Source organism: Serinus canaria, chromosome 12, assembly GCF_022539315.1.
Source record: "Serinus canaria isolate serCan28SL12 chromosome 12, serCan2020, whole genome shotgun sequence".
NCBI classification, from domain to species: Eukaryota; Metazoa; Chordata; class Aves; order Passeriformes; family Fringillidae; genus Serinus; species Serinus canaria.
Window position 1 is genome coordinate 11,084,272 of NC_066326.1, and position 24,845 is coordinate 11,109,116.

Sequence of the window (24,845 nt, forward strand, 5' to 3'; positions counted from 1 at the left end):
TGAGCAGCAGTTAGCTTAGTGTTTCATCAAGGCTGAATTTACATCATCCATAACTCTAAAATGCAAGCAGTGCTGGAAGCCACCAGCTGTTTAAATGGGTGGAGGGTTTATGAAGCAAAAGCTTCAAGATTCACTTGAGGTTCTGAAATACTTCACTGAAATACTTCCTTTCCATACATGAAGGAAAATGTTGGAATGGTAGCTGGTTACGTGGCGCACAGGGTAAAAAGCAAAAAGTGAAATGCTACAAAAAGCTAACTGAAGCTCTCGATTTTTAACCCCAGCTAATGTTTTATTTTGAAATTGTCCATAGGTAACTGACTTCATAAAAATCCCTGCAGATTTCTCATGTCTGTTTTCATACATGTGGTCAAAGAGGAAACCATCAGGCATCTGACTCCTCACCCTCACACTGCTGTATTTGCTTGCCTGGGTCTCAGTCCCTGCCCACTACAGGCAGACACTCACACGCATTTTGCATGTGTGCAATTTTGAAATTTATGGGGCAGTGTCTGTATTGTGTTCCAGCAGACACACATTGCTACTCAGAAAGCCCTGATTTGCCAAAAAAATATTGCCTTGGTGCACACAGAGCTGTCAGCTCTTCTACCAGCACTCCCAAACATGCTCCAGGTAAGAGGCTGAGGGAGCATCTATGCAAGAGGGTGACAACAGAGGAGGGAAGTGCTCCCAGAGTGTACAACATGTGGTGGATTTGGCCCTGGATCCTGATCCTGGTTTTTTTCCTCTGCTTGAGATATGTACCAAGATCCATGATCATGTTCCAATCAGTGAAAAAAATAAAAGAAGCTAGAATACATTTTTTTATACTCCAGTATATTCATAAAGATCTATGTTGCTTTTCTGCTGATTTGGAAGCTAGTGACATTCTTTTAATAAGCTGTATACCCAGTGATTGCTGTCTTAGCTGTGGGGGTGGTCCCTTTCACTGGCTGCTCTCTTAATGGATTATGTAGCTCCTCTGAAAATAAGTTTCATGAATCACAATGCTTTGAATCACCTGGTCAGAAATTCAGTTTTCATTTGCAAATGTCTGTAGCTCTCCCTACAGCTTTTTAAGGGGACTCTAGCTCCAGCTTCAAAGAAAAGCTATTTCACCCCCAGTTGTGCTCAGCTGGAACTAGTACATTTGCAATTTACTGTCATTTGATGTGTAGAGGTTGAAAGCAAAGGAAATATTTGGAAATGGCAAAAATATACATAGAAAGTAGGCAGAAATACACTTTTCTTCTCTCTCAGTGAATGTCTCAGTGTGTACTGCCCTGCCTGGTGTTTCCTGGAGTGATTCACTCATCACCCATGGCACAGGCCAGGCTGGGGCTGCGTGTTGGCATTGCTGGAGGGATCCACGGTGGAGCTGTGCATCCTGACAGGCTGCCCTGCCCTGCCTAAGGAATTACCTTCAAACCTTATCTTTAAGTGTTCCACAATGTCCTATGTAGTTTATATACATATGTATAACATTATTTTTAGAAGTTCTTTACTGACAGCACTAAGATTCTTTTTATAAAACATACCTGGCAAGTCTGTCTTCTGCCTAACTCATCAAAGTACTTAAAAAAAAAAGCGTTGGTCTTTAAATAATTTGAACAATTCTGGGCTTCAAGTCAAAAAGATCCTTAAATTCCTGATGAGCTAAGGAAAAAATAGGGAAATCTTTTAGTACTTCCCTATGTCTTCTTCCTTCTCCAATTTTTTGCTGGAGTGTAGTGTTCTCCTCAGAAGTTTTCTCAAAGTTTTCTCCTCAGAGGTTTCTCAAAAGCTTTATGCAAGTCTCTTCTGTTTCTCTTCCCCTCATCCCATTTCTTATCTGACCAGTCCTTAAACTCCTTTGTTTCTCCTCCAGTTCCCCAGGAGCTGGGAAGAGCCCCTGGGGTGTTCACCAGCTCCAGACCTTACAGAAGCCCACAGCTCCTACATCAAATCAGCTCTGAAGGACAAAAGGAAGATCACACCAGCTCCCTGGATTTGTGGACACTCATTTTTGGGCAGGTTCTAGCCCCAGCCCAAATTCTGGGGTCCATTCTCATACCAGATGAGCCCTGCCTGCTCTGAAATGTCACAGATCCTGTGGCCATGACCAGGCTGGGAGGTGACCTGCATTCCAGCCAGCCCTGCCCTGCCCTCTCTGCATGGTGCCCTGAGTTTGATGTTAAATGCTTCACATACTGAGTGTGCCATGGCTGTAATGACTGCAGGCACAAGCCATTATCATTATCTCTGATTCCTGAACACTGGATGCTACAAAAACTGCCTGAAGCACAGAGGGAGGCATCTTCATAATTGCTTTGTAGCTCATGTCTTAAAGCCACATTTCCTCCTGCATTTTCAGCCAGGCCAGGTTTCACTAAAGAACTGGGTCTCTAATTTATCAGGTTTAAATATTGCTATTTTTTCTCCCCTTTGTCCTTTTCTAGTAATTCTTTATAATAATACAAGTGATTTCACCAGCTTTTCTGTGGAATGCATTGTCCAAACCAGCCTCCCAAGGCCGCTGGCTTTTCATTATCAGGGTCCAAGTACAGCCACTAAAATGCCAGTCAGCTGCACTACTTTATTTCCCCATTCAGCAGCTTCATAGTAGAAGAAATGTATTTCATCCATACATGCAGTAATGTGAGACGAAACCACTTCCCACATACACAAATTCCTGACTCATTCCTTTCAAATGTGGCTGAAACAACTGCTGACTGCAAACATAAAAAGCTATAATACCCATTCAATAGGCTTTTGCAGCTTCCCAGTATGAGGAAGAGGATCACAGGGAGATGTCTTGTAACTAGAGCATTGATCAGAAGTTTGAACCTCTGGCTGAGTTTTCAGTTCAATTACTCCATTTGCTACTCTTGGGCATCTGGTCTCTCTGCCCAGGTTCACCCACGTGAAACAGTTAGAATAACACATCCCTAAGCATTTTGTGGGTCTGCCTTGTGTGTTTAGAGGGAGGGGCTCACATCTCTGTAACTTTATTGAGATCCACATATCAGAAAGTGTTATACAGAGGTAGAACAATGACACTGTTGCACTGCTCTCGCCGTCTTGATTTTTGGTAACATATTTGTCCCCAGCATTCAGAAACTGAGCTTTTCTGGGAAAGGAGAGATTGGGTGTTCACGGCCAACAAGGGCATTTTGTTTACTCCTTCATAGAACAGCAGCACCACATATCTAATTGCTGATGTGTTAAGTAGAAGGAGGAATGTAGGGCTTATTCCATGTACCTTCATAGCCCGTCTCACTTGTACGCAGCCAGAACTAATCTCAGCAAATTGAGTGGTCACTAATTGAGGCTAAATTTGAACAGTAGTAATTAGAAGGATGAATGAACTGTCTTTTTCTCAAAGCAGATCTGATTTAATAAAATACTCCACTTGGACACAGTTGCAGTGAAGCAAAAAAAGAGAAGGTGCTTTGCAGAACTGTAGGAGATTTACTGGGTAACGGAGACCTGAATTTAGATGATCTACCACATGTTTTATAAGAAAGATTCAGCTCTCTGGGGAGCTCTGTAACAAATCTGTGACTGATTTACCTAGCCACTAAAAGGCCCTGCTGCATCCAAGGAATCACCTTCAGAATATGCATAAAAGGGTTTTACAATATTGCTATTGTACAATAGCATCTACTTGCTTAACTACTGAATTAAATAAAACTTAGTAAAACTTAAGGGGTTCTTAATTTGCTTATTCCTTGAGCATCCTTCAGTAAAAAAATGTTTCAATGTTTTGTTGCCCACTTAACTGCTTGAATAGTCCACAGGTACACTATAAAGTGTATAGGGAAAGGTAAGATAAAAAAGTAAAAAGAAAAGTGACTTTTAAAGGTGTCTGATTCCATCTCCCTTCTGTCAGAAAAAACACACCTCCATTTAGGCAAAGCTATGGCCATCTTGCTGCTGTGAGATGTGATTTTTAGCTGAATAGATATATCCAAGCCAGATGTAATGATTAGCAGTGAAGATTCAATAGTGCAGGTGCCAGCTGCCAGAGCAATTCAGTGTGATCTCTAGCTGGCTTGGACAGCCCATGCTGAAGCCCAAGCTGTTACATGCTCGCTGCTCTCATTAATTATCAGGCTCAGCTGAAGCTAACTAAGGTATTCACTCATGCTGCAGTCAGAACTCCTAAATGAGTATAAAAAAAGACTGAATCTGTAGTTCATCTGCAGGATTTGGAAAAGCATTTTGCAGTCAGATAATTTTATAGCCCATGTTGCCATGAAGCTACAAATTGCTTACACCAGCACAGAGAGAGGCACTGAGAACAAATGCTCACTGAGGGCTGTGTGGCACAGCAGCTGCTTGTGCCAGCACTGCCACTTGAAAATTCACTTATCAAAGGCTGCCTGGATGCACCAGCATTCACCTCAGCTCTGGAGCCAGCCCACTGCAAAGCCAGCTCTTTGGAGTGCTCAGAGGGGACAAACAGTCAGAGGCTATACAAAGACTGAAATTGCTCCAAAGCCTTGTCATAGCTGGTGCATTAATAGCTTACTGCTTGATGGCTTCTTGGGCTCTTACACAAAGATGCCAAATAGCAGATGAACAAAACCACAGGAACAGGAAATTTACCCTCTTTCCAGTATTCACAGATGATAAAACCTTTCTGACAGTTATTGTTCTGTGTTTTTCAGAAGGGATGAGGAATCCACTGCTACCCAGCACTGCAGCACAAAGCAGCCATCTGATGCCCAAAATCACAGCTCTCTTAGCAGGAAATTTGCCATACTAATGCTGCTGCCCTAAGCAGCTCAATCTTTAATCTGATTTCTTTGTTTCTTATTTCAGGCAAGCTGCTGTAACAGCAATGTTCGCTGAAGGCTGCTAAGCCTCCTGGCATGTCTGTAAAACTCAGGCGTGTTAGCAATTCTCTTGCTCTGCCTAGCTGGCCAGCGTCCTGCCCACTTGCATTTAAGGAGGACTTTAATGTGTTTGTACTGCTCTGATATTGCACAGATCAGGGTGTAGTTACTGTTTTATTTCCCTAGCTGAGCTAAGTAAATATTGATAAAGATTTATATGGCCTACTTTCACAAGGAAAGTAAATCTTTGTAAATAAAAGTTCAAAGTGAAGCTCTAAGTTGCTTTTTTTGGAGCCATGTGTTAACTGTGTATTTAATCATATTTCTGATGTTATTGGATTTACTGGATGCATTTTATAAAGTGCATTAGGAAATCCACAGGGATGTCTATTCAGAGGATGTGACCCAGCAGGATTTTTGGCCAATGATGGAAATAGAAGCCATATCAAACCAAGCCTGTTAAATGTTAGCATTTAAAAAAGCCTTCTCTGAGATTGAGAGATAAATAGTAATCAAAAGTAAATTAAAAGAAGTGATATATTGTAATTTATATCTAGTCTGGATTTAAACTGCAATTTTTACAAGGAAAGCGATATCAAGAATACATTTTGTATGCCCAACCTGAATCCAAACCTGAAATTATCCATCTGCTGAAAGTCACCGTCCTTCCACTGAAAAATAGGGGTGGATAAATTCTAAAGGGGACTAACTACTAGGATCAACATAAAACTCACTGTTGAACCACCCATAAAGATCATCTGCTCAATTTAAACCATAATGGTTTTTTGAGGGATCTCAAATCTACACCAAATTCCATGTCAGTAAATCAGCTGAGACAAAACTGGAGTCAGAGAACACTGGAAATATAGCAGCCTGGGGACAGCCCACAGGCTGACTGCAGAAGTGCTGGTCACTGGGTTAATGACACATTGAAACCCTTTTGTAGTATGGGGCAAAAAAAAAATAATCCATTAAAAAAACCTACAGAGACATCTAGCTCTATGACCTAACAGCTGCAGTTGTCTGCCATACAGTGGATTATTATGGAGATGAGCAAGCATGACAAAAATGTTACAATAATGGAGAGACTTCAAAAATGGGAGACTGGAAATACAATGCTGTTTTACTTGCAAAGTGTTTCTTATGCAAGTGTCCCTGGGAGATTTTTAAAATAAAGTTTGAATGAAATACAATAAAAATCAAATCAAAGCCCATTCACTATGTACCAAACAGAACAGCTTAGGTTTCAGATTTGGTTTTAAAGCCAGGAAGACAATTTACTTGATGAATTTCTGCTGCTGCTCAGAATTCCAGAAGAAAGAAAAAGACAGTTGCGCAAAAGGTAGTTTACAAAGAGTTTGGATTTAAAAGCTGATGTTGTCAAGAGATCAAAATTGAAAGAATCACACAGAATTATTCAGCAAGAGCTTCAAATATCCATAAAATAAACAGAAATCAGTTCTATTCCAGGATCAAAAGCAGAGTTTTACATGTACAACAGCATTTTCTTTTCAAGCATGCACATGATAATTACTGCATGCAGAAATGTCAGTGTATTCCAGGTTGAATTTGCATGAAAAAGCCATGCAGCTACAGGCAGAGCTCAGCCTCACTCTGTGTGCACCCCACCAGTACAGCTTTGTGTGCAAGAGGGGAATGTAACTCCACAGCTCTGGGTGCATGAGGTTATTCAAATTCAATATCCAAACACTGCTTTGAAACACAACAGCTGATGCAGAAGTCCAATGTTCACGTTGTTATTCGACCACTGTGAGGACTTTCCAGCTGGACTAGAGGGACCCAGTGTCAGGTAACATTTGCTGACTTGAAAACCAAACACCTCCTCTGTTGGTAGGTTTCCATTCCCAAATACAGGTCCAATGTGGTTGCAGCACAAAAGGTATTTTTGCTCATGCTTCATAAAATTCGAGATGAAATTAAGGCTCTGTGCCAAAAGTTGTCTCTGCAAAGGTGTAAAGGCTCTCAGGTAGATTGTGGTGATTTCCAGCCCTGGCGAATCTCCACATGGGGAATGTTACAATCAAGCTGGCAGTGATTTTTATGTAAATTGGTCCATTATCAGAGCTATATGTATCTGGTTAATAGTCTGTAGGCCCTTAAGGGAAATTGGCATCAGTATTTGCAAGACAAGCACTTTTTTTCTTTAATGTTCCAAACACTGTTGTTTGTTGGGTTTTTTTAAACAGTGGTTCCAGGTCAATAGTCTGATGACTGAAACACAGATCATATGAGTAAAAGCTAGTTCTTAACACCTAGAAATATGAAAACATTTGGTTTTGTTAGGTCTATTATAATTTTTTTCAGAATCTAGTTAGATAAGCCACAGAAAAACAAGTAGGGCATGAAAAATAACAAATCTATGGGGGGTGGAGGGGTTTAACATTTAAAAAAAAACATGCTGAAGGCTTCTGAAACCTTGAAGAAGGTGGAAGAGAACACATGGGCAGCGTTTAGATGGTACAGAGAGTTTAACCTTGCATTAACTGCAGGCCTTTAGTCTTGCTGAAATACTCACCTTTTGGTTCACCAAGAGCAGGTACAGTTTGCAGAGAACCAGCCACTATCAATCTAGTCTGGAGTTCTGTGGCCAGCAGTCACCAGCACTGCCTCCCCCAGGGAAGGGTGTAAAACCATTTCATTCTTCTTGCATATATTTCAACTGCCCATATTGCACGAGCTGGTGGTGCTAAGTATCTGTCTGACCTTTTTGGCTGATCTGCATAATTTTACCATAATTTGTCATTATTTGTCCCCTCCATGGCACGGTTCTGTTAGCAAACAGAAGGTAGCTTTATTACAGAGCTTTTTCTGAATCAATAGTGCTGCTCTCATTGCAAAACCACTCATTACCTTTTGCTTCTACTTGAAATATTGAGGTTTCATGTAAAGATGCAGTATGAAACAGTACTCCTATTGCAGTTTTGTTGTTGTTCTTTGACAAGATCAGGGTTTAGCCACTGACTCTTTGTGCTACACAAAGTGTGTGTTATGTAGAAAGTCTCTTTTATCAGAACCAGAAATCAGGATCCTCATTATTGAGCAATCACTGCTGTAATGCTGCCAGCTGGGAGCACAGCTCGTTAAAGGTACAGTGTTGTACAGTATTTTAGATACCTTATTAAGCATTGCCATAAATACATGGAATAAAATGATGTTCCGGGAGCACCTGGGTGAACAAATTTGAGAAATAAGAGTGTGAGTCATAATAGAGTCCAGGACTCAAAACACTTTGTGCAAAGCAGATATTAGAAAGATATTCAATTAACCTCTCATGTCCTGATGATGACATTGGAAATGCTTTTGTGCATTGCAATTTTGGTCTTATGTCTGGCAGACTTCTTTTGATACTTCTTTTGATGTATTCTATTTAATCAATGGTTTGGATACCTCGTTTTAGATATTGAAATTTGATTTTTTTTTTCCAAAGGGGCATGGATATGAAACATCCAAGTGCAGGGCCCAGCACTTCACAATCATTGAACCTCATGCAATTGGCCTTGGCCCATCTGTCCAGCCTGCCCAGACCTCTCTGGAGTGTCTTGTCTGGCAAATCAGCATTCCCATGGTGTCATCTGCAACTTCCTGAGGGTGCCCTCTACCTCCTGGACCAGATGATATCTTTGATGAAGATATTTAACAGAACTGGCCCCCGTGTGGAGCCCTGGGGAGCACCACTTGTAACTGGCAGCTGCTAGGGGCTCCTCAAGCAAGCTGGGAGATTTTCTCCTGGTTACAGACTAAAAGGGAGATTCCAGCTCTGTGGAATCAATGGAGTCTGGCTATTGGCTTAAAGGAGCTACCAGCTAAGTCTCTTTTAGGTGAGTAGCAAACAATATACTTTAGGAATGTTGTCTGCTTAGGGTCTCCTGAAGGTCATCCTTGTGTCTGTGCTCCTATGTTGTCATTCAGATCATGAACTTCCACCTAGTGACTTGTGACTTGTTTCACACATGCTACCACCCCTAGAGCCCATCTACCTGCATAAATAAATCTGTAGGGACATCTAACAAGCACCTGTCAAACAGCCTGAGAGACAGCATGGGGGTGGCAGGCAAAGGGGATGTCAAGTATGTCACACTTGTGGTTCATCCCTGGAACACTCAGAGCGCTGGAGCTGCAGCTGCTCCATCTGTGCAGGATCTCATGGAGCCCCCCATGGGATGATCTTTAAGGGGATTCACAGTACAGCTGTACTCTGCAGAGAGGTCACAGGGATCTCCTGAAGCACCCTGAGGGCCCAGGGATCTGCCTGCAGGAAGCTCCATGCAGGACTGTAGACTGGGTCACATTACACTTAACACAAGGACTCCTGGTGCTGAAAGTGCCCCTTGGGCATGGATGTACTGTAACAATTGAATAATGACACTAATAAAACTTGCCTACCAACTGTGTGCATTTCATGCAAGCTGAGAAGGCACCATAAATAAAGCAGCTCTTCCACCTTGTGGTTACACACTGGCAGGGAACTGGATACAACACTGCAGTTCAACAGAGCCAGGCCATGCTGGCTAGTGCTGTCCAGGTCCCTCTTGTAGACTGAGGCTACAGATAAGAGTTAGCCTTGTTTTGCAAGGTGAACATGTGTGTGTGTGTGTGTGTGTGTGTGTGTGTGTGTGCACTCTCACAGGTGTGTACAAACAACAGCTTTGCAGTGCCCTCTGGCCATCCCAGCCTACAGGTGCTCTGAGACCAGGATCCCAACAGCTGCAAGGACTCCTTCACCCTCCCTGCTGAGGAAAGGTCTTCACTCAGCACAGCAGGCAATCTGGGCACTCTGATAAAACGTGCTGGTGTGGGAACAGGCTGTGAGCAAGTCACAGATGTGAAAAATGTGATTTCTTCAAGGAGAGGCTGTAGCTGGTTTCTGCAAGCAATGACTAGAACAAAAAGGAACCATTTAAAGGCAGACAGGAATTCATCTGTGCTGGTCTCTCCATTTCTACTCTCTGCCCCCATTTCCTGCTTTTTACCTCTGGCTATTGAAGCAATCATGGTAGTCTTTGCTGTTTGCATCAGGGTACAATGCAGCACCTGCAGTCAGTCACCACAGACAAGGCTTGATTTGCAAAGCAGTAATTAAATGTCAGCTTTGCACTAATGCAATAGAGGTATACTGAGATGCATAGTTTTGCACTAAAGGCTGAAGAATTGCACTGTGTGACAGTGGCTAACAAACTTCAGTGTCAATAAGTGAATACTACTGTTTTTAGTGGTCCTAAACTACATTATTTCTGAAGCAGGATTAGCTTGGTTATATGAGAGACTGATTTGGTTTGAAGAAGAATAGCAAAACATGAAAAGAACAAGCTGGTTTAAGTCTGCATCTGCTTCTCAGATGTTGGTGTTCTCTAAAGAGCAGTTTATTAATTACATGCAATCCTCCTCCTTTTCATCATCATCATTATTCCAGTTGTACAAGCTGGCACCACTGCACACTGAGTCTTCTTGCAGTATTAGGTGCTTCCAAAACAGTGTAAAAATCAGCCCTAGAGTATAAAATTTCATTTTTGTCACACTGTCTGCAATTGGCTGCCAAAATAGTTCCCCAGGATAAGTTTTCAAGCTCAGGGTGTCATACCAGGCCAAAATTTGACTCAGTGTCTCACATGGCTTTACTGTAACAGTGCCCCAAGAACTGTATCTTCCATTTCTTTTGCTTTTCACTCTGCAGAGTGACACTTGATTATACAAAGGAGCTGAACTTGTCTCCTCTCTGTGTATTTTTTACTTCAGTTGGCAAAGCAGTTTCCTTTTTTTCATTGTAAGATCCAAGGAAAGCTTGCTTTCAGCAACCATTTGTTCTACCTAGAACTGAACTTCAATGGCAAATTTCACTTGAAGGACTGTACCCTCTTCACCCAAAATGTGAAGCTGTTTAGGGCCAGGATGGACAAAATACAGAGGTAGGCAAAATCTAATGGGTTTCCCTCCTCCCGAAGCAGACAATTCTGTGTAATTATACTTTTTTTTACAGTAGACAACCAAATTATTTTACTGTCTAAAATTATTTAAAAAAATAAAAACAGGAACACAAGAAGTCTGACAGGTGATATATGCATGCAAATAACAGCCTATTAAATATTTTTTGTCTATTTTTATGGCACAGACAAAGTTCACTTGTACAAAAAGTGTGTGTGACTGCAAATTCTGGCACCTCATTGCATGCTTCTACTATCAATCCCCTGCTCACTGCTGTGCTTCCCTATCCAGACTTCCACAGAACCACTGCTGGTTCTCCCTTTTCCACTTACCAGCTCTAATAAACCAGCACAGTGTCCACATTACTAAATCAAAACCATCTTATCAAATCAACTCTGCAACACAGCATGTCACTTGGAAAGCAGTTTCTTTATCTCTAATTAGAAATGGGTGGATTGAAACAAGTTTCAATAAACTGGATGTTTTGAAATGAGCAACCCTGGACAAGAACTAAAACACTCTGACAGCCATTGTCAATGTCTTCAATAATTCACAGATGAGATGCTTGGTTTCAGGAGCCTGGAGAAGGGCAAATAAAGAAACATTAAAAGAAAAAAAAACTACATGGAAATTAGGTCTGGTCTTTTAAGGGATGAAATAATCAAACAAAGCATACCTAAGTACTCAGGAAAGACGAGGGAGATTTTGTGGAAGCAATTATGCATTTTATAGAGTGTATTCACTGACTTTAACTGCTTTATGTCAGCACCTCTATTTGCTTTAATCTTTCCCTTGACTTGTGTTGACTTGTGACTCCCTTTCAGTCTGCTGGTAACTGCCCCTGCAGAGGCCTGGAAAACACACAGAACACTGAGTGCTTCTGAGAAGAACCACCTCAGACAGTCAGCCCCTGGAGCACGTGTCCCTTGCCGGTGCTGCCGGTGACAGGGACGTGTGGCTGGCCCGTCACTTCCTCAACACACAGCCCAAAGCTTCACATTTCCACCAGGGTTTCCCATTTTGTTAAAGCCCAGCTGGGTCTGGGTGTGTTACACACGGCCTGGGCAGGCAGGAACTGTGGGGCACTGACAGCTGGAGCTGTCTGACATCGGACACCCAAAATAGAGGGTGAAGTTGGCACCTGAGTTCCCTCTATAACAGAGATTAACACCTCTGGAGTTTGATCCAACTCATCTGAAAACTCGTGTGAGAATGCTCAGTGATTTCTCCAGAGATGTAAGGCAAGCAGAGTATTTCTCCACTTGTGTCTCCACTGAACACAGAGTCTAGAGAATGACCTACCCAGATCACTTCTCCATGGCCAGAGGCAGCTGAGGCATTTACACACAGCCGCTCCTTCTGCCACCTGACACACTTCTTGTGGGGCAGGGGCAAGGAGGTTCTTACTGCACAGCAAGGCCTACAACACCCCCCTGCAAAAACACATAACCAGGAAACTAATTTAATTGCTTATTTATGTGTTGATCTGTTGAAACCTCTTAAACGAGCGCTACACTTTCTGGTAGCCAAAACACGCGTTCCTCAACACAACCGTCCTGACACAGGAGCCACCTCATTTCCCATCAAGATGGCGGGAGGCGCAGGACTACAACTCCCGGCAAGCCGCGCGCCGCTATGGGCGTCATCCGCACCGTCGTTTTCTCTCTTGCCGCAAAGCACGATGGGAGTTATAGGCGGAGGGCCATGTGGTGACGGTCCGGCGCATGTGCGGCGGCGGCGGCGGACGCGGCGCGTGGCAGGAAGCGGAAAGGGGCGGCCGCGCTCGGAGCCTGACGTGTCCCTCCCGCCGCGGCCGCCGCTCGCTGCTGCTCGGCCGGCGCCGCCATGGGCAGTGAGTACCGGGGAACTCCCGACCCGCCGCTCCCCCTGGGCTCTTGCTTCTCCCCTCTGGCCGGGAAAGCGCCGTTCCCGGGGGTGGCAGCTCGTCCCGGGAAAGGAACCGGCGCCGCGTGCCCCGTGCCAGGCGCTCCAGCCGGCCCCGCCAGGCTGAGGGTGCCGGGCGCGGTACCGGGGTGGGGGGGGGGCGATGTCACCTCGGGTGTGACCCCTCCAGGGACAGTGTCACAGGGAGTTACAAACTGTATCCGCATCCCGCAGTGGTCCGATCCGTGTGAACCTGCAGGGTCCCTTACCTCGAGGAAAAGCTGCTTGGAAAGCGTCGTAGTCGATTGCTGTGATACTGTAGATGTTGGAGAGACCTTGATTTGAATTAAATTGGATATCGCGGCCCAGTGTAGCTTTTCAGACATCATCGTTTGAAATTAGGAAAATGTCTTTTGTGGGCTGGTCTTAAGTTGCCGCTGAAGTTGCAGCCTTCCATGAAAAGGTGGAAAGGCACCAGTAATTTCAGTTCTGCACTGTTGTACTCTTCTGAGTTCAGATCAATCCAAAATACGGATGCAACCCTAGATTTGTCGTAGCAGATTTAGAATTAACTCTTCAAATTCAGAGCTCTCTGCTTATGGGAGAACCTGTGACTTTGCAAATCCCGTCTTCATTATATGCTTATTTTAAGACAGACTTCAGATCGAAGGATGTGTCTTTTTGGCTGGGAGGGGATCATGGCATGAGATGTTCTGCAGACTAACTTGAATTGATGTTTCTTAATTGCATGGGTAGGAACTGTTAAGCTGTGTGGCCCAAAAGTGTGTAGGACTTCTTAAACTGGATGGTTCAAATGTAATATATATATATATAATATATATACTATATATATATATAGATATATATATATATATATATATATCTATATATATATATATATCTATATATATATATATATATATATAATACCCAAGGCACCTTTTTCTCTAATATCTGGCTGAGGAGAAGCTACCATGAAGTAAAAGTTTGAGGATGTTGATAAACTCATGTAAAGCAATGACAAAGGTTTTCTGGTGCTGTCAACCTACTCGGTGAAATGGGAAAATGCTTGACTTTCTTTAATTCTGTTCCTAGTCCATACTGTACTTAAAACGTGTTAGCTGAATCTCTGTGTAATTAGAACAGATACGATTTTAACAATACAAAACATACACCCTGCCCCAAACAAACCAACCAAAATTTCCCCAGAATTGGGACTTTTATTATATAGACTACTTGTTCAAATTCCATTCAGCTTGAGCTTTTTCCAGTATGCATTGTATCTGTGTGTTCACTTTGTTTTTTAACTTATTCCTGTACAGTAAAATTTCTTGAAGTGATCAAGCCCTTCTGTGTTATCTTGCCTGAAATTCAAAAGCCAGAACGGAAGGTAGGTTAATAAAACTTACTTCCTAGGCTTGTATTTGTGTGATATAAAATCAGAGTTTGCATTTGTAGGATTTGGATTTTCTTCCCTGATGGGAGAATGGCAGATTTAGGTACAGCTGTTTTTAGTGGTGTGCATGTGTGGTGCATCTCGTGTGGATGTGGTTGTACAAGGATAAATGGGGTTGGACAGATTTGTTTCTGTCACAGCAGTGCATGGTGAGATGTTGAAGGCAGTACAGATTGAAGTGTAGAGTAAGTTCCACAGCTTGGAAATCTTTGCTTCATAAGCTCTAATCTAAGATTATTTGCTGAGATAAGCTGCTCCCTATTACTGATTTTTTCTCATCATAAGCTCTTACTCATGAAAATGTAAGACTCATTTCTGTGGAAGTACTAGAATTACCTTGCATTGACATAAGCCTTTTTATTTGGATTAAATTTTGAATAAAGCTTTGTAGCTTTTCTTGGTCTTATGTGGATGAAAGGGATGAACATGTATGTTGTTTTCTTTAGGGTATTCTGTACTTTGTTCCTCCACAAGAAAATCAAATGTGCTACTATGAAAGTTTGCTTGGTGGACTATATCTTATTATGTTAACAGCTTATCATCTGTTGTTGGTTTTTGGTTTTGTGTTTTTCCCTTTAGATTCAGTTTAAGGAAAAGGTACTATGGACAGCTATCACACTCTTCATCTTCTTAGTATGCTGCCAGGTATGTTTCCTTCCCTTTTTAAGGAAGAGCTGAAATGTTTAAAGCATGCTATGAAGTCTCTAATTTAATCTCTTGGTTGGAAATGCAGATTCCCTTGTTTGGCATTATGTCATCAGACTCTGCAGATCCTTTCTACTGGATGAGAGTGATTTTGGCATCCAATAGAGGTATGGCCAGACTTTCAGGAGGGCATATTTTTTTAGCTTGAATCAAAGGGGTTTTGGACTTGCATTCTGCTCCATTGTAATGAATATAAAAACTGAAGTGGAGAGTGAAAAGTAATTTTTCTGTATTATTTAAAGTCATAAATCAGTGTGGCACTGGGAAAGGCACTTTCTGAACAAAATGAGTGTATGGTTGACTGTGTGCAATCTATTATCTGTACAAAAATTGAGCCTTTTTTTTTTTTTTGGAGGGAAATGGTTAGGTAAGAGACAGTTCCTAATTACCCACATTGCTGCTGTTGCAATCTTCAAAATTTGTGATTTGTGTTTCAAAATCATTTCTGTTCCCTTGAGTGTTGTGGTTTCCTGGGTGACTTCTTTCAGTCTGCCACACAGAAGGTTGAAATGCACAGTAGTTTATATAAATTTCACTTTCTTGTAGGGGCTTTCTAATGCAGCTGTGTAGGTTAAAATTCATGATAGCTTTCCCAAGAAACAGAAATTTATATAAACTTTCTAATGCAGCTATGAATTAAGAATGGTGACAGTTTCCTGAATGCTCTTTATCATTTGATCTATAATTTTTATGTAGAGTAAAGCTATTTTTGACAGCAAAAGTCTTATTCACTAAACACAGTATTTCTGAGGCACTGAGGAGTACTACATGTCAAACTGACTTCTAAAAAGCTTTTGTTATCATTGATAATTTTTACATTTACGGAGATTTGGAGTTTTAGATCTTCACCATTGTGATGTAAAGGTTGATAAAAACTAATTTTGAACTTCACTGTCCTTCCTGTGTCTGGTAGGAACGTTGATGGAGTTGGGCATTTCACCCATTGTCACCTCAGGGCTCATCATGCAGCTCTTGGCAGGTGCTAAGATAATTGAGGTTGGTGACACCCCAAAGGACAGAGCTCTCTTCAATGGAGCCCAGAAATGTGAGTAACAGCTCAGGTTGAGCACTGGTGGTTTAGAGTATCTCATCCTGACAGTAGAAAGTGAATTTACCATGGGATGAATGGTGCAGTTGGGCTTGGGGATTAGTGTCGTGTTCTGCTGCAGATACCTGCATTTCAGCAGTCTCCTACTGACACCTCTCTGCCTTGCTGGCTGTTGAGCTTCAGAAAGGTGTGAAAATGAAAAGAGTCAGTGCCATTGGCATTGCTGCTGTAATCTCCCCAGATAAGTAAGCAGTGTAGAGACTGTGGAAACTCAACTTTTGAACTGTGATGGTCAGTGTTAATCTGAGTGTTTCATAGTGAATAAGGTGTTGGTTGTAGCTGTTTATACCTTGCAGCTCCAAGCATGGATCTTTCTCATCAATAAGGGCTCTCTGTGGTCAGCTGATAATGACATCCAGAAAAAAATTTTCTGGTGTTTTGTAGATATTTGATGCTGTACACTATTTACTGATATGTGTACTGGAAAAAAATATAAATTTCTACAGTAATATCTTAACACACTCAGAGTTTTCAGTATCTAAAACAGCCTATGGTAACCAAACCCACTTGCTTCTAAGTGCATTTGAACTATCTGTGTGTATTTCTATTTTCAGTGCCTGATTTCAGACAAAAAAGTTAACTTGCTATTGAATTTAAACACCCTGTGACTTATATATTCCTTCCCAAATGTTGTGGTTTAACCCCACCTGGCAACTAAGTATCACATGGGACACTTGCTCACTCTCCTGTGAGAAGGAGAGAAGAATGAGAAAAAAAAATAATAAAACTTGTAGGTTGAGATAAAAACAGTTTCACAACTGATACAAAGTATAATAATAACAATAAGAAAAACTGTAGCAAAAAGGAGAGAGGGAAGCAAAACCTCAGGGAAATAAGTGATGCACCCTGCAATGCTCACTGCCTGCGGGATGCCCAGCCAGTTCCTGAGCAGAGATCAGCCTCTCCTGGCCAATCCTCCCTGCTGAGCCTGACATTCCAGGGTCTGGAATATCCCTGTGGCCACTTAGGGTCAGCTGTCCTGGTCATGCTCCCTGCCAGCTTCTTCTGCACCTGCTGGCTGGCAGAGCAGGGGACACTGAGAAGTCCTTGACATGGGGTAAGCACTGCTGAGCAACAACTAAAACAGCAGCATATCAGCCTGTTATCAGCATTATTCTCATGGAAAATCCAACCCACAGTACTCTTCCAGCTACTACAAAGGAAATTAATTTTATCTCAGCTGAAACCATGATTCTCTACAAAAAAAGTGGTTTCTGTTTCTCTAATTGCCCACTGACATAAGTATCCAGGACAAATATGTACTTTTTCTTTTTATTCTGTAGTGTTTGGAATGATCATTACCATTGGACAGTCCATTGTGTATGTAATGACTGGAATGTATGGAGACCCATCTGAGATGGGTGCTGGTATCTGCTTGCTTATCACAATCCAGGTAATTTTTAGTCTTCTCTACTTACTCTTCCCCTGAAAGGGTCAAAAAAAGCAGCCTTATGGGCAGGCTGTCCCTCACGCAGAACAAAAAGGCCCAAGTGTAGCTGCTTCTTCACATACAGTCTAATCTTTTAATACACTTTATTTTTCCAACAAAATGAACAAGACATGGAACTAATGCTGTATTTCTTTTTTTGCTGTAGCTTTTTGTTGCTGGTTTGATAGTTCTGCTCTTGGATGAGCTGCTCCAGAAAGGATATGGTCTTGGTTCTGGCATCTCTCTCTTCATTGCTACCAATATCTGTGAGACCATTGTGTGGAAAGCGTTCAGCCCCACCACAGTGAACACCGGCCGAGGTAATATGGCCCAGTCTGTTTTCTTTACCAATAGTTTGTAAAAAAAGGCAACATCTTTTTCTACACTGTTAGCTTCATGCCAAATGCTGTTACTGCCATCTTGGCTGTGTAGTGAATCTTGCTAATGCAGCAGGTGCTGCTGTGTAAAGTGCAAGCACAAAGACATTTTTTCTCAATTTGTAGTATCTCACAGGATATTTACTGAAGTTGAGTTTCTTACAGTGCCTTCATTAAAAGTCAGCAGTAGTAGACTGCCATTGTATTATGACTGCTGTCCAACTTACTGACCAAATATTAGCTGTTTCTTTCTGCTCCTTGTTTTTTTTACATTTTGCCCTAAAGACCTTATTCTCCAAACTCCACTGGACATGATCCTGTTTGCTGCTGTATAGTAGAAAACAGAAGTGAGGTTATGCCATTTGCTATAATCCAAACAATAACTTGTGTCTTACCACAAATGACACTACAAAGCCTTATGCTTCCCTTTAAGTGTGCTTTTTTTTTTTTTTTTTTTTTTTAATCAGGAGGAGGAAAGAAAGAACTTTGTGCTTGTCAGTGTTTCTATAGACCAATAGTTATCCTGTACTGGGTTATGATTTAGGTTCTAGGCCACTACAAGGGGATTTTAAAAAAAAATCTTGGAAATAACACAGCTGACATGAAGGGTGACAATATGAAAGTCTGAGAACATGCTCAAGATGCAAAAGACTCAAAGCAATCCCATTCTGAATCCTGTAGTTCAGAAATATGGGACAAAACACTGAAACTTTGAGATAATCACAGCTCACCTAACTTTTTCTTTTCCTTTCCAAGGCATGGAATTTGAGGGAGCCATCATTGCTCTGTTCCACCTTCTGGCTACTCGCACAGACAAAGTCCGAGCTCTTCGTGAGGCCTTTTACCGTCAGAACCTTCCCAACCTCATGAATCTCATTGCCACCATCTTTGTCTTTGCAATTGTCATTTACTTCCAGGTCAGTTGGAATAATGAGGGTTGTAAAACTTTATGGAAGTAGGTCTGAAATTTGCTTCCTTCTGCAACAAGGCTCATTTTTGTACATGCAGCATCTGGATGTTTATTATACACTGCCTTCTCTTGATCAGTTTCTGCACTTACCATAGTCACACAGAAGGCTTGAGGCCTAGTTTGGTCTCTGAAAAAAGAAACAAAAAACCAAATAAAAATACCCCAGATGCACGTGTGCATGTAATATTGTCTAACCCAAATGCTATTGCTTTTTACTGGGAAACACTTTGAAGTTTTTAGGCCTGTTTGTTGCTGAAGAATGTAGGAAGTTGTAACGTTTCTTTTCCTGGATGCTTTGTTCAGTCTTCTTGAAACTTCAGATTCCTTCTGGTCTGAATCTTTCATACCTTCTTGTGTGTGGCTGTGTGTTTAGACAGCCATGCAGTTTTGCAGTTTTTGGGTTCACATCCAGATGTAATGGGGGACTTTCTTTTGAAAACTTTTCAGGGCTTCAGAGTGGATCTTCCTATCAAATCTGCTCGCTACCGGGGCCAGTACAACACCTACCCCATCAAGTTGTTCTACACTTCCAACATTCCCATTATTCTCCAGTCTGCCCTGGTGTCCAACCTGTACGTCATCTCCCAGATGCTTTCTGCCCGTTTCAGTGGCAACCTGCTGGTCAGCCTGCTGGGCACCTGGTCTGTGAGTATTCCTTCTCATCCTGCATACATCTGTACAGGGCACCATTGAAATGTGGGGCTGAAGAGATGGTCTCTCAATATGAAGACACACTTTGATAAGTGGTCATACACACCGAAACTCCTAAATTACTAATTAGTTTGAATTAATGGTAGCATATGAGGCTTGCTGTGATGAATGTAAATTTGTGTGCTGCTGCAGTAGTGATGATGCAAAGTGACACAAAGATGATACAAACTTTTCTAAGGCTTGGCTTAATGGCTAAGAAATTGTGCGAAGATTGGTGACTGCTTGTTTTCTTTTTCCAGGACACGTCATCTGGAGGCCCTGCTCGTGCTTATCCAGTTGGTGGACTCTGTTACTACCTGTCACCTCCAGAGTCCTTTTCTTCAGTGTTAGAAGACCCTGTACATGCAGTTGTTTATATTGTATTTATGTTGGGCTCCTGTGCTTTCTTCTCTAAGACATGGATTGAAGTCTCTGGCTCCTCTGCCAAAGATGTAAGTTTATAATGACAAATTATGTGAGCTTACATGATGAAAACAGATGGGCCGTTGTAAGAATGAGACTGACTTTCTTCTAAAAAGCTTTTCTGCTGGTAATTTTTTTGGTAATGTTCATTGTTTGTGTAAACAGGTACTGTATCTTTTTTTAATTGAGAAGGATTAGGACAGAATGGGGGTAATTTTTTCCTGTTTACTGCTTTTTCAAAACAACATCAAAACTTAAATTGCTTTCATTGGAATTAGAAAATTTAGAACATGGAAACGTGATCAGTGTGAGAGCAGGAGAGGTAGAAACTCTTTCAGTGCCACGTGACAGGTGCACCATGTGCAAGACAGTTGCCACTTAAAAACTTGCAGGTAAAGCTCAGACAGCCATTCCTGACACAGAGAGTTCTGACCTTCCTTTGTAGGAAAATTATCTAGAGGTTGTCATTTTTAACTAGAGAGCACTAACAATGGAGAATATGATGCAGTGCATTGATGTACCTGAGGCTAGCTTCTCAAAATTTCCATTTGGTACAGGATATTTAACATTCAGGAACTATATCACCCTGAAATAGGAGTTGGAAAACAAACTGGAAAATATCTGTCATTGTGATATATTTGTATTGTGTGGTTCTGGGTAGGAGGTGAAGTTTGGTGGCCATATGGAATGGTTTAATCCATTCTTTAACAAATTGCACAGTTACTGTAACAGTGTGAGCACTCTCTTGTTTTGCACTTGCATGTTGCTGCTTCTCAGGCATGCATGGAGGCACTCACAGCCGTGTACAGTCAGGTATTTTATTTCAGAGTAAACCAATCCAGTATTCAGAGTAGACAGTTTTTAACACTTTAATACTTTTTCCTGATACTAAATAAAATAATTCTAGGTTCATGCAAAATGGTAAGAAATGAAAGTTGATAACTTATTACTTAAGTGTTCACTGTGTAGTGGAAAACTGGCAGCTTACTCATCTAAAAGTGTGTTTTCTCAGTGCATGGAGTCAGATGAGCACCTTCATGTTCCCCTGCTAGAGTTTGTTACCCACAGTTGTTAGTAAAATGTTTGCAGGGCTCTGCTGTAACCCTGTGCAACTGCAGAAATCCAATTTAAGAATAATGTTCCAAGAAGGGATTCTAAGTCTAGTTGCTAGTGTGGCTCCATAAATAAATAGTTAATTGAATGCAGGAAACTGAAATGGAATAAACACTTCAAGGAATGATTTTGCAGCATCTACAAAACCCTCATCAGGGGAAAGGTAGATGGAAAAACATGGATTGAATTATGTGTATGAGAGCCTACCAATATCCAAATTTTCCTTTTCTCACTAGAACTAGAATTATCCAGAAAGCTTTGTATAATTGACAGGTAGAAAAGTGCCTGTGACTGTAATTTATCTGAAGTTAAAATACTGGATGAATTCAGATGAATCATGTAAAACACAATCCAAACCACAAAACAATACAAAAAGCACCCAACCCCACCACCATTTACTTCTGTTTTCCCACAGTACTACATTCCATGGCCTTGGGAAATCACAGTTAACTTACTTTCTCTGTTCCTTGATTCAATACAGGTTGCCAAGCAATTGAAAGAACAGCAAATGGTAATGCGAGGTCACAGAGAAACTTCAATGGTACATGAACTCAACAGGTGAGCTACATATTCACTGGCTGTTCTTGCAAAGTGCTATGGGCAAACAAAGGGCAAAGTTTGCTTTGACTTCCATTTTCTAGAACCTAGAACACAGATATTATTTCAGCTTTGATGTCACATGCATATGACATAGAACATTATCTCATTAATGGAAGACTTGTGCAGTACAGCTTATTTTTGCCTTATATTTAAAAAAATTGCCTCAAATTCTGGACCTTTTATTTTCCTGGTTTTTTTTTTTTTTTTTTTCATTTATGTATTCTTCTCAGGGTAGCTAATAATGAGCATTTCAGTGTACTTTACTACTTCAGGCTGACCCAGAAATATTTTCTTACTGTAATTTTTCGTGTGTTATTAGTCTTGAGGACTGTTTTCATGCAGACCTTGCTTCTAAAACAAATAGCTATTTAAATCTCCTAGGTGCAGGGGTGGGCAGGGGTTGATGTCTTTAGGTTTTCAGATTTCAGGGCAGGACCTACGAACCTTTTGTGTTATGGTAATATTATTTTAACTTTTTATTTCAGTCACCTACAAATGATTTGAAGAGCCAGTAGCCATGAGTTTAATATTTGTGCATAATTGCATGGTGGACTGTAGTACCTTCTCTTAGTGTAGCATTTTCTTCTTCTCCAGGCTGAGCATTTTATATTCTTATCCAGATTGCAGACCCACAAGGGAAGAGAGTATTCTGCCATTGACTTTTTTGTTACTATCTAAGCAAACTCTAATGCCCTTTTCTATTCTTATTTCATGTTTTCCAGGTACATCCCTACAGCTGCTGCCTTTGGTGGGCTCTGTATCGGTGCCCTGTCTGTGCTGGCAGACTTCCTGGGGGCAATTGGCTCTGGAACTGGAATTCTGCTCGCTGTCACCATCATTTATCAATACTTTGAAATTTTTGTAAAGGAACAGAGTGAAGTTGGCAGTATGGGAGCTCTTCTTTTCTAAACTTAGTTTCTCATGGACCCAGGAAAAAGAGGAGGGACATTCTCAAAGTGTAGCCAGTCAGGGGAAAAGAAGTATCATAAACTTGATAGTGTCATTCTATAGAAACACATATTTTAATAATGTTTCCAAAGCACATTCCCTTACATTCAAACTTTTCTAGCATACTGTTCACATTTTATAAATTGATGAGGAAGATGTGCAAAAAATTTTTTTAAGAAAATTGTTTTTTAATTATGTATTAGGAGAGTCAGCTTTCTGACTTGGACTTAGTTCAATGACTCCTGAAAATTTTTTGAGCCCCTTTCACATTTAGTAATCTGAAACCTTTACAGGTTTTAATTAATGTTTGTTAAACGAATATTTGGAAGGGATTTTTTTCCATTTTACTTGGTTTTGCAGCTCATTTGCAGTAATGGTGAAAAAAATCTCTCCATCTGATGCTCAAGTTCCATAATTATGGTTGTAAGCACAAATGGTGTTTCATGTGTTAGGGGTTGGGTTTTTTTTTTCAGTATGGCAGATTTGAAAGGCAGTTGTTTCTTTTTACTACGATATAATATCTATAATTCCAAATGTTTTGTCTCGTAATTACTACACTAGACTTTGTCAGCTGTTGAGTATTGGCTTGAGACTGTTTTCAAGTTTCTGTGTAAGAAAGGAATGTGTCCTTTTCCACCACCTCTCCTCCACAAGCAGAAAACTCAGGTAAATCTAGATTCTGCCAGAACCTGTGCCTAAGAGTTGCTACTTTGAAACTTGGTTAAACTGACTTTGTAAAGCCTTCTAATTAGTCTTTATTGCCATTAGTGGCTGTGCTTCTAGTTCTGATGTCAGCTGAAAGGAATGAGTGTTATGGCTGCTTAGATGCAGATCTGCTTGTGCTCTTTGCTAGAGTGAAGTTTCTCTCCTTGATAATGAATTCTGGTCTCATAGCAATCAGGATGTTATCTCATTACTCATATCTAGTGAATTTTGAGTCTTATTACCACAAAAGAGTGGAAAGAATGGATGCTACTTGTCTGTTTTTGTAGATCTAGATACGAAACCCTTGTCAGATAACTCCACTAAGGGGCTTATGTAGAAGGCTTTTCCATCCTATAATCTCATGGATTTGAGTGGTACATAGGAAAATCCTCTTTCAGAAGGTATTGGGATTCCTTTTTTGAAGATCACACCTTCAAAATGGAGTTTACAGTTAAGGCTGTAATGGACCAGAATAAAACTTAATTTTAATTTACGTTGTCAGTACTAATCAGGTGCCTAGGACCAAATGCAAATATTTGTGCATGAGTCTTGTAAATACTTCTCCTCAATGAGTATTGGACAACATGGAAACCAGAAGGAGGAGCTGTGGCTGCTGGAACTTTTCTTTACACTGCATCAACATGCCTTCTGTGCATTTTTGCATGTTGGGCAGTCTGTGAGCCACTGTTCCTGGTGGAGTGGTGGGACTCTGTTACACACCCAAGGAGCACAGATGACATCCAGAAACCCTTGTTAATACCCTGAACTCAGATACCAGACATGTGGGAAATCTGCAAATGTGGAATGAGATGCACCTACCAATGAAAGTCAAATGCCTGGGATGAGGATCACGATTGGAAAAGGAATAAAAGAATTGGGATGAAGTATCCATGAAATGATCACTGTCAGCCATTCACTATGATGTCACACTACATTGAATAATTTCTCTGGTTTTTATGAAGTACTAATGCACCACAGTACAATTTCACTGTGATGTGAAATGGGGACAGTGAAAAAGTGGCATTAAAAGGAGAGGGAAAGGGTTCTGATATGATTCTGCTTTGGGGACTTTGATGTTGTTTTTCCAGGAAGCCCAATACAAACTTTATTTTAAAATAAAAGACTCCACTTCTGTGCATGCTGCTCTGGCTGGGCTGGAGCTATACTTGTATTTTTGGTCATATCTGTTTGAACTGGTTGCGGTTTAGACCATTTGCTCTTCAGTATCTAAGCAGCACTTGTTCTGTGCATCTGTATTTTTGTGGTCTAGTGGTGAATCTTTGTTATCAAACGGCTGTTTCCTCAAAGCAGAACCTGCTGGCCATACAATGGATGTTCACAAAAAGAAATAATGCCTATGAAATCTGCTTTATGAAATAAAGTACATTTTTGGAGCTAGTGCTTGGCTTTTGGTGCTTGGATACTGTTACAATTCTAACACTTGTCGAGTAAGGTTACCAGCCTATGAGACTGAGATTCTGGTACCCTCAAAACACCTGATCAGAGTGCCAGTGTGAAATAAAGACAATTTATATTTGCTCCAAGGACTCTCAGTAGTGGGTTGCCAAAATAACTGGATCTTGACCATTCCTTTGGGCTTTTTTTTTTTTGAGTTGCAATTCTAAAGTTGCTGCACCAGTAAATAGAGGGTGAGTGTGGTAATGATTCATCGCTTTA

General features: G+C 41.1%; 1 protein-coding gene across 1 annotated transcript; it reads left to right on the forward strand.

Moving 5' to 3' along the window:
* The first annotated feature begins 12,475 nt into the window (after positions 1-12,475).
* Positions 12,476-24,567, forward strand: SEC61A1 (SEC61 translocon subunit alpha 1). Its single transcript, XM_009091091.4, has 12 exons — positions 12,476-12,612; positions 13,967-14,034; positions 14,680-14,745; positions 14,834-14,912; positions 15,719-15,850; positions 17,197-17,306; positions 17,509-17,662; positions 18,476-18,636; positions 19,137-19,334; positions 19,640-19,831; positions 21,397-21,473; positions 22,238-24,567. The coding sequence occupies exons 1-12, from the start codon at positions 12,606-12,608 to the stop codon at positions 22,422-22,424; spliced, it is 1,431 nt and encodes a 476-aa protein (XP_009089339.2). The 5' UTR covers positions 12,476-12,605; the 3' UTR covers positions 22,425-24,567.
* Positions 24,568-24,845: the final 278 nt, after the last annotated feature.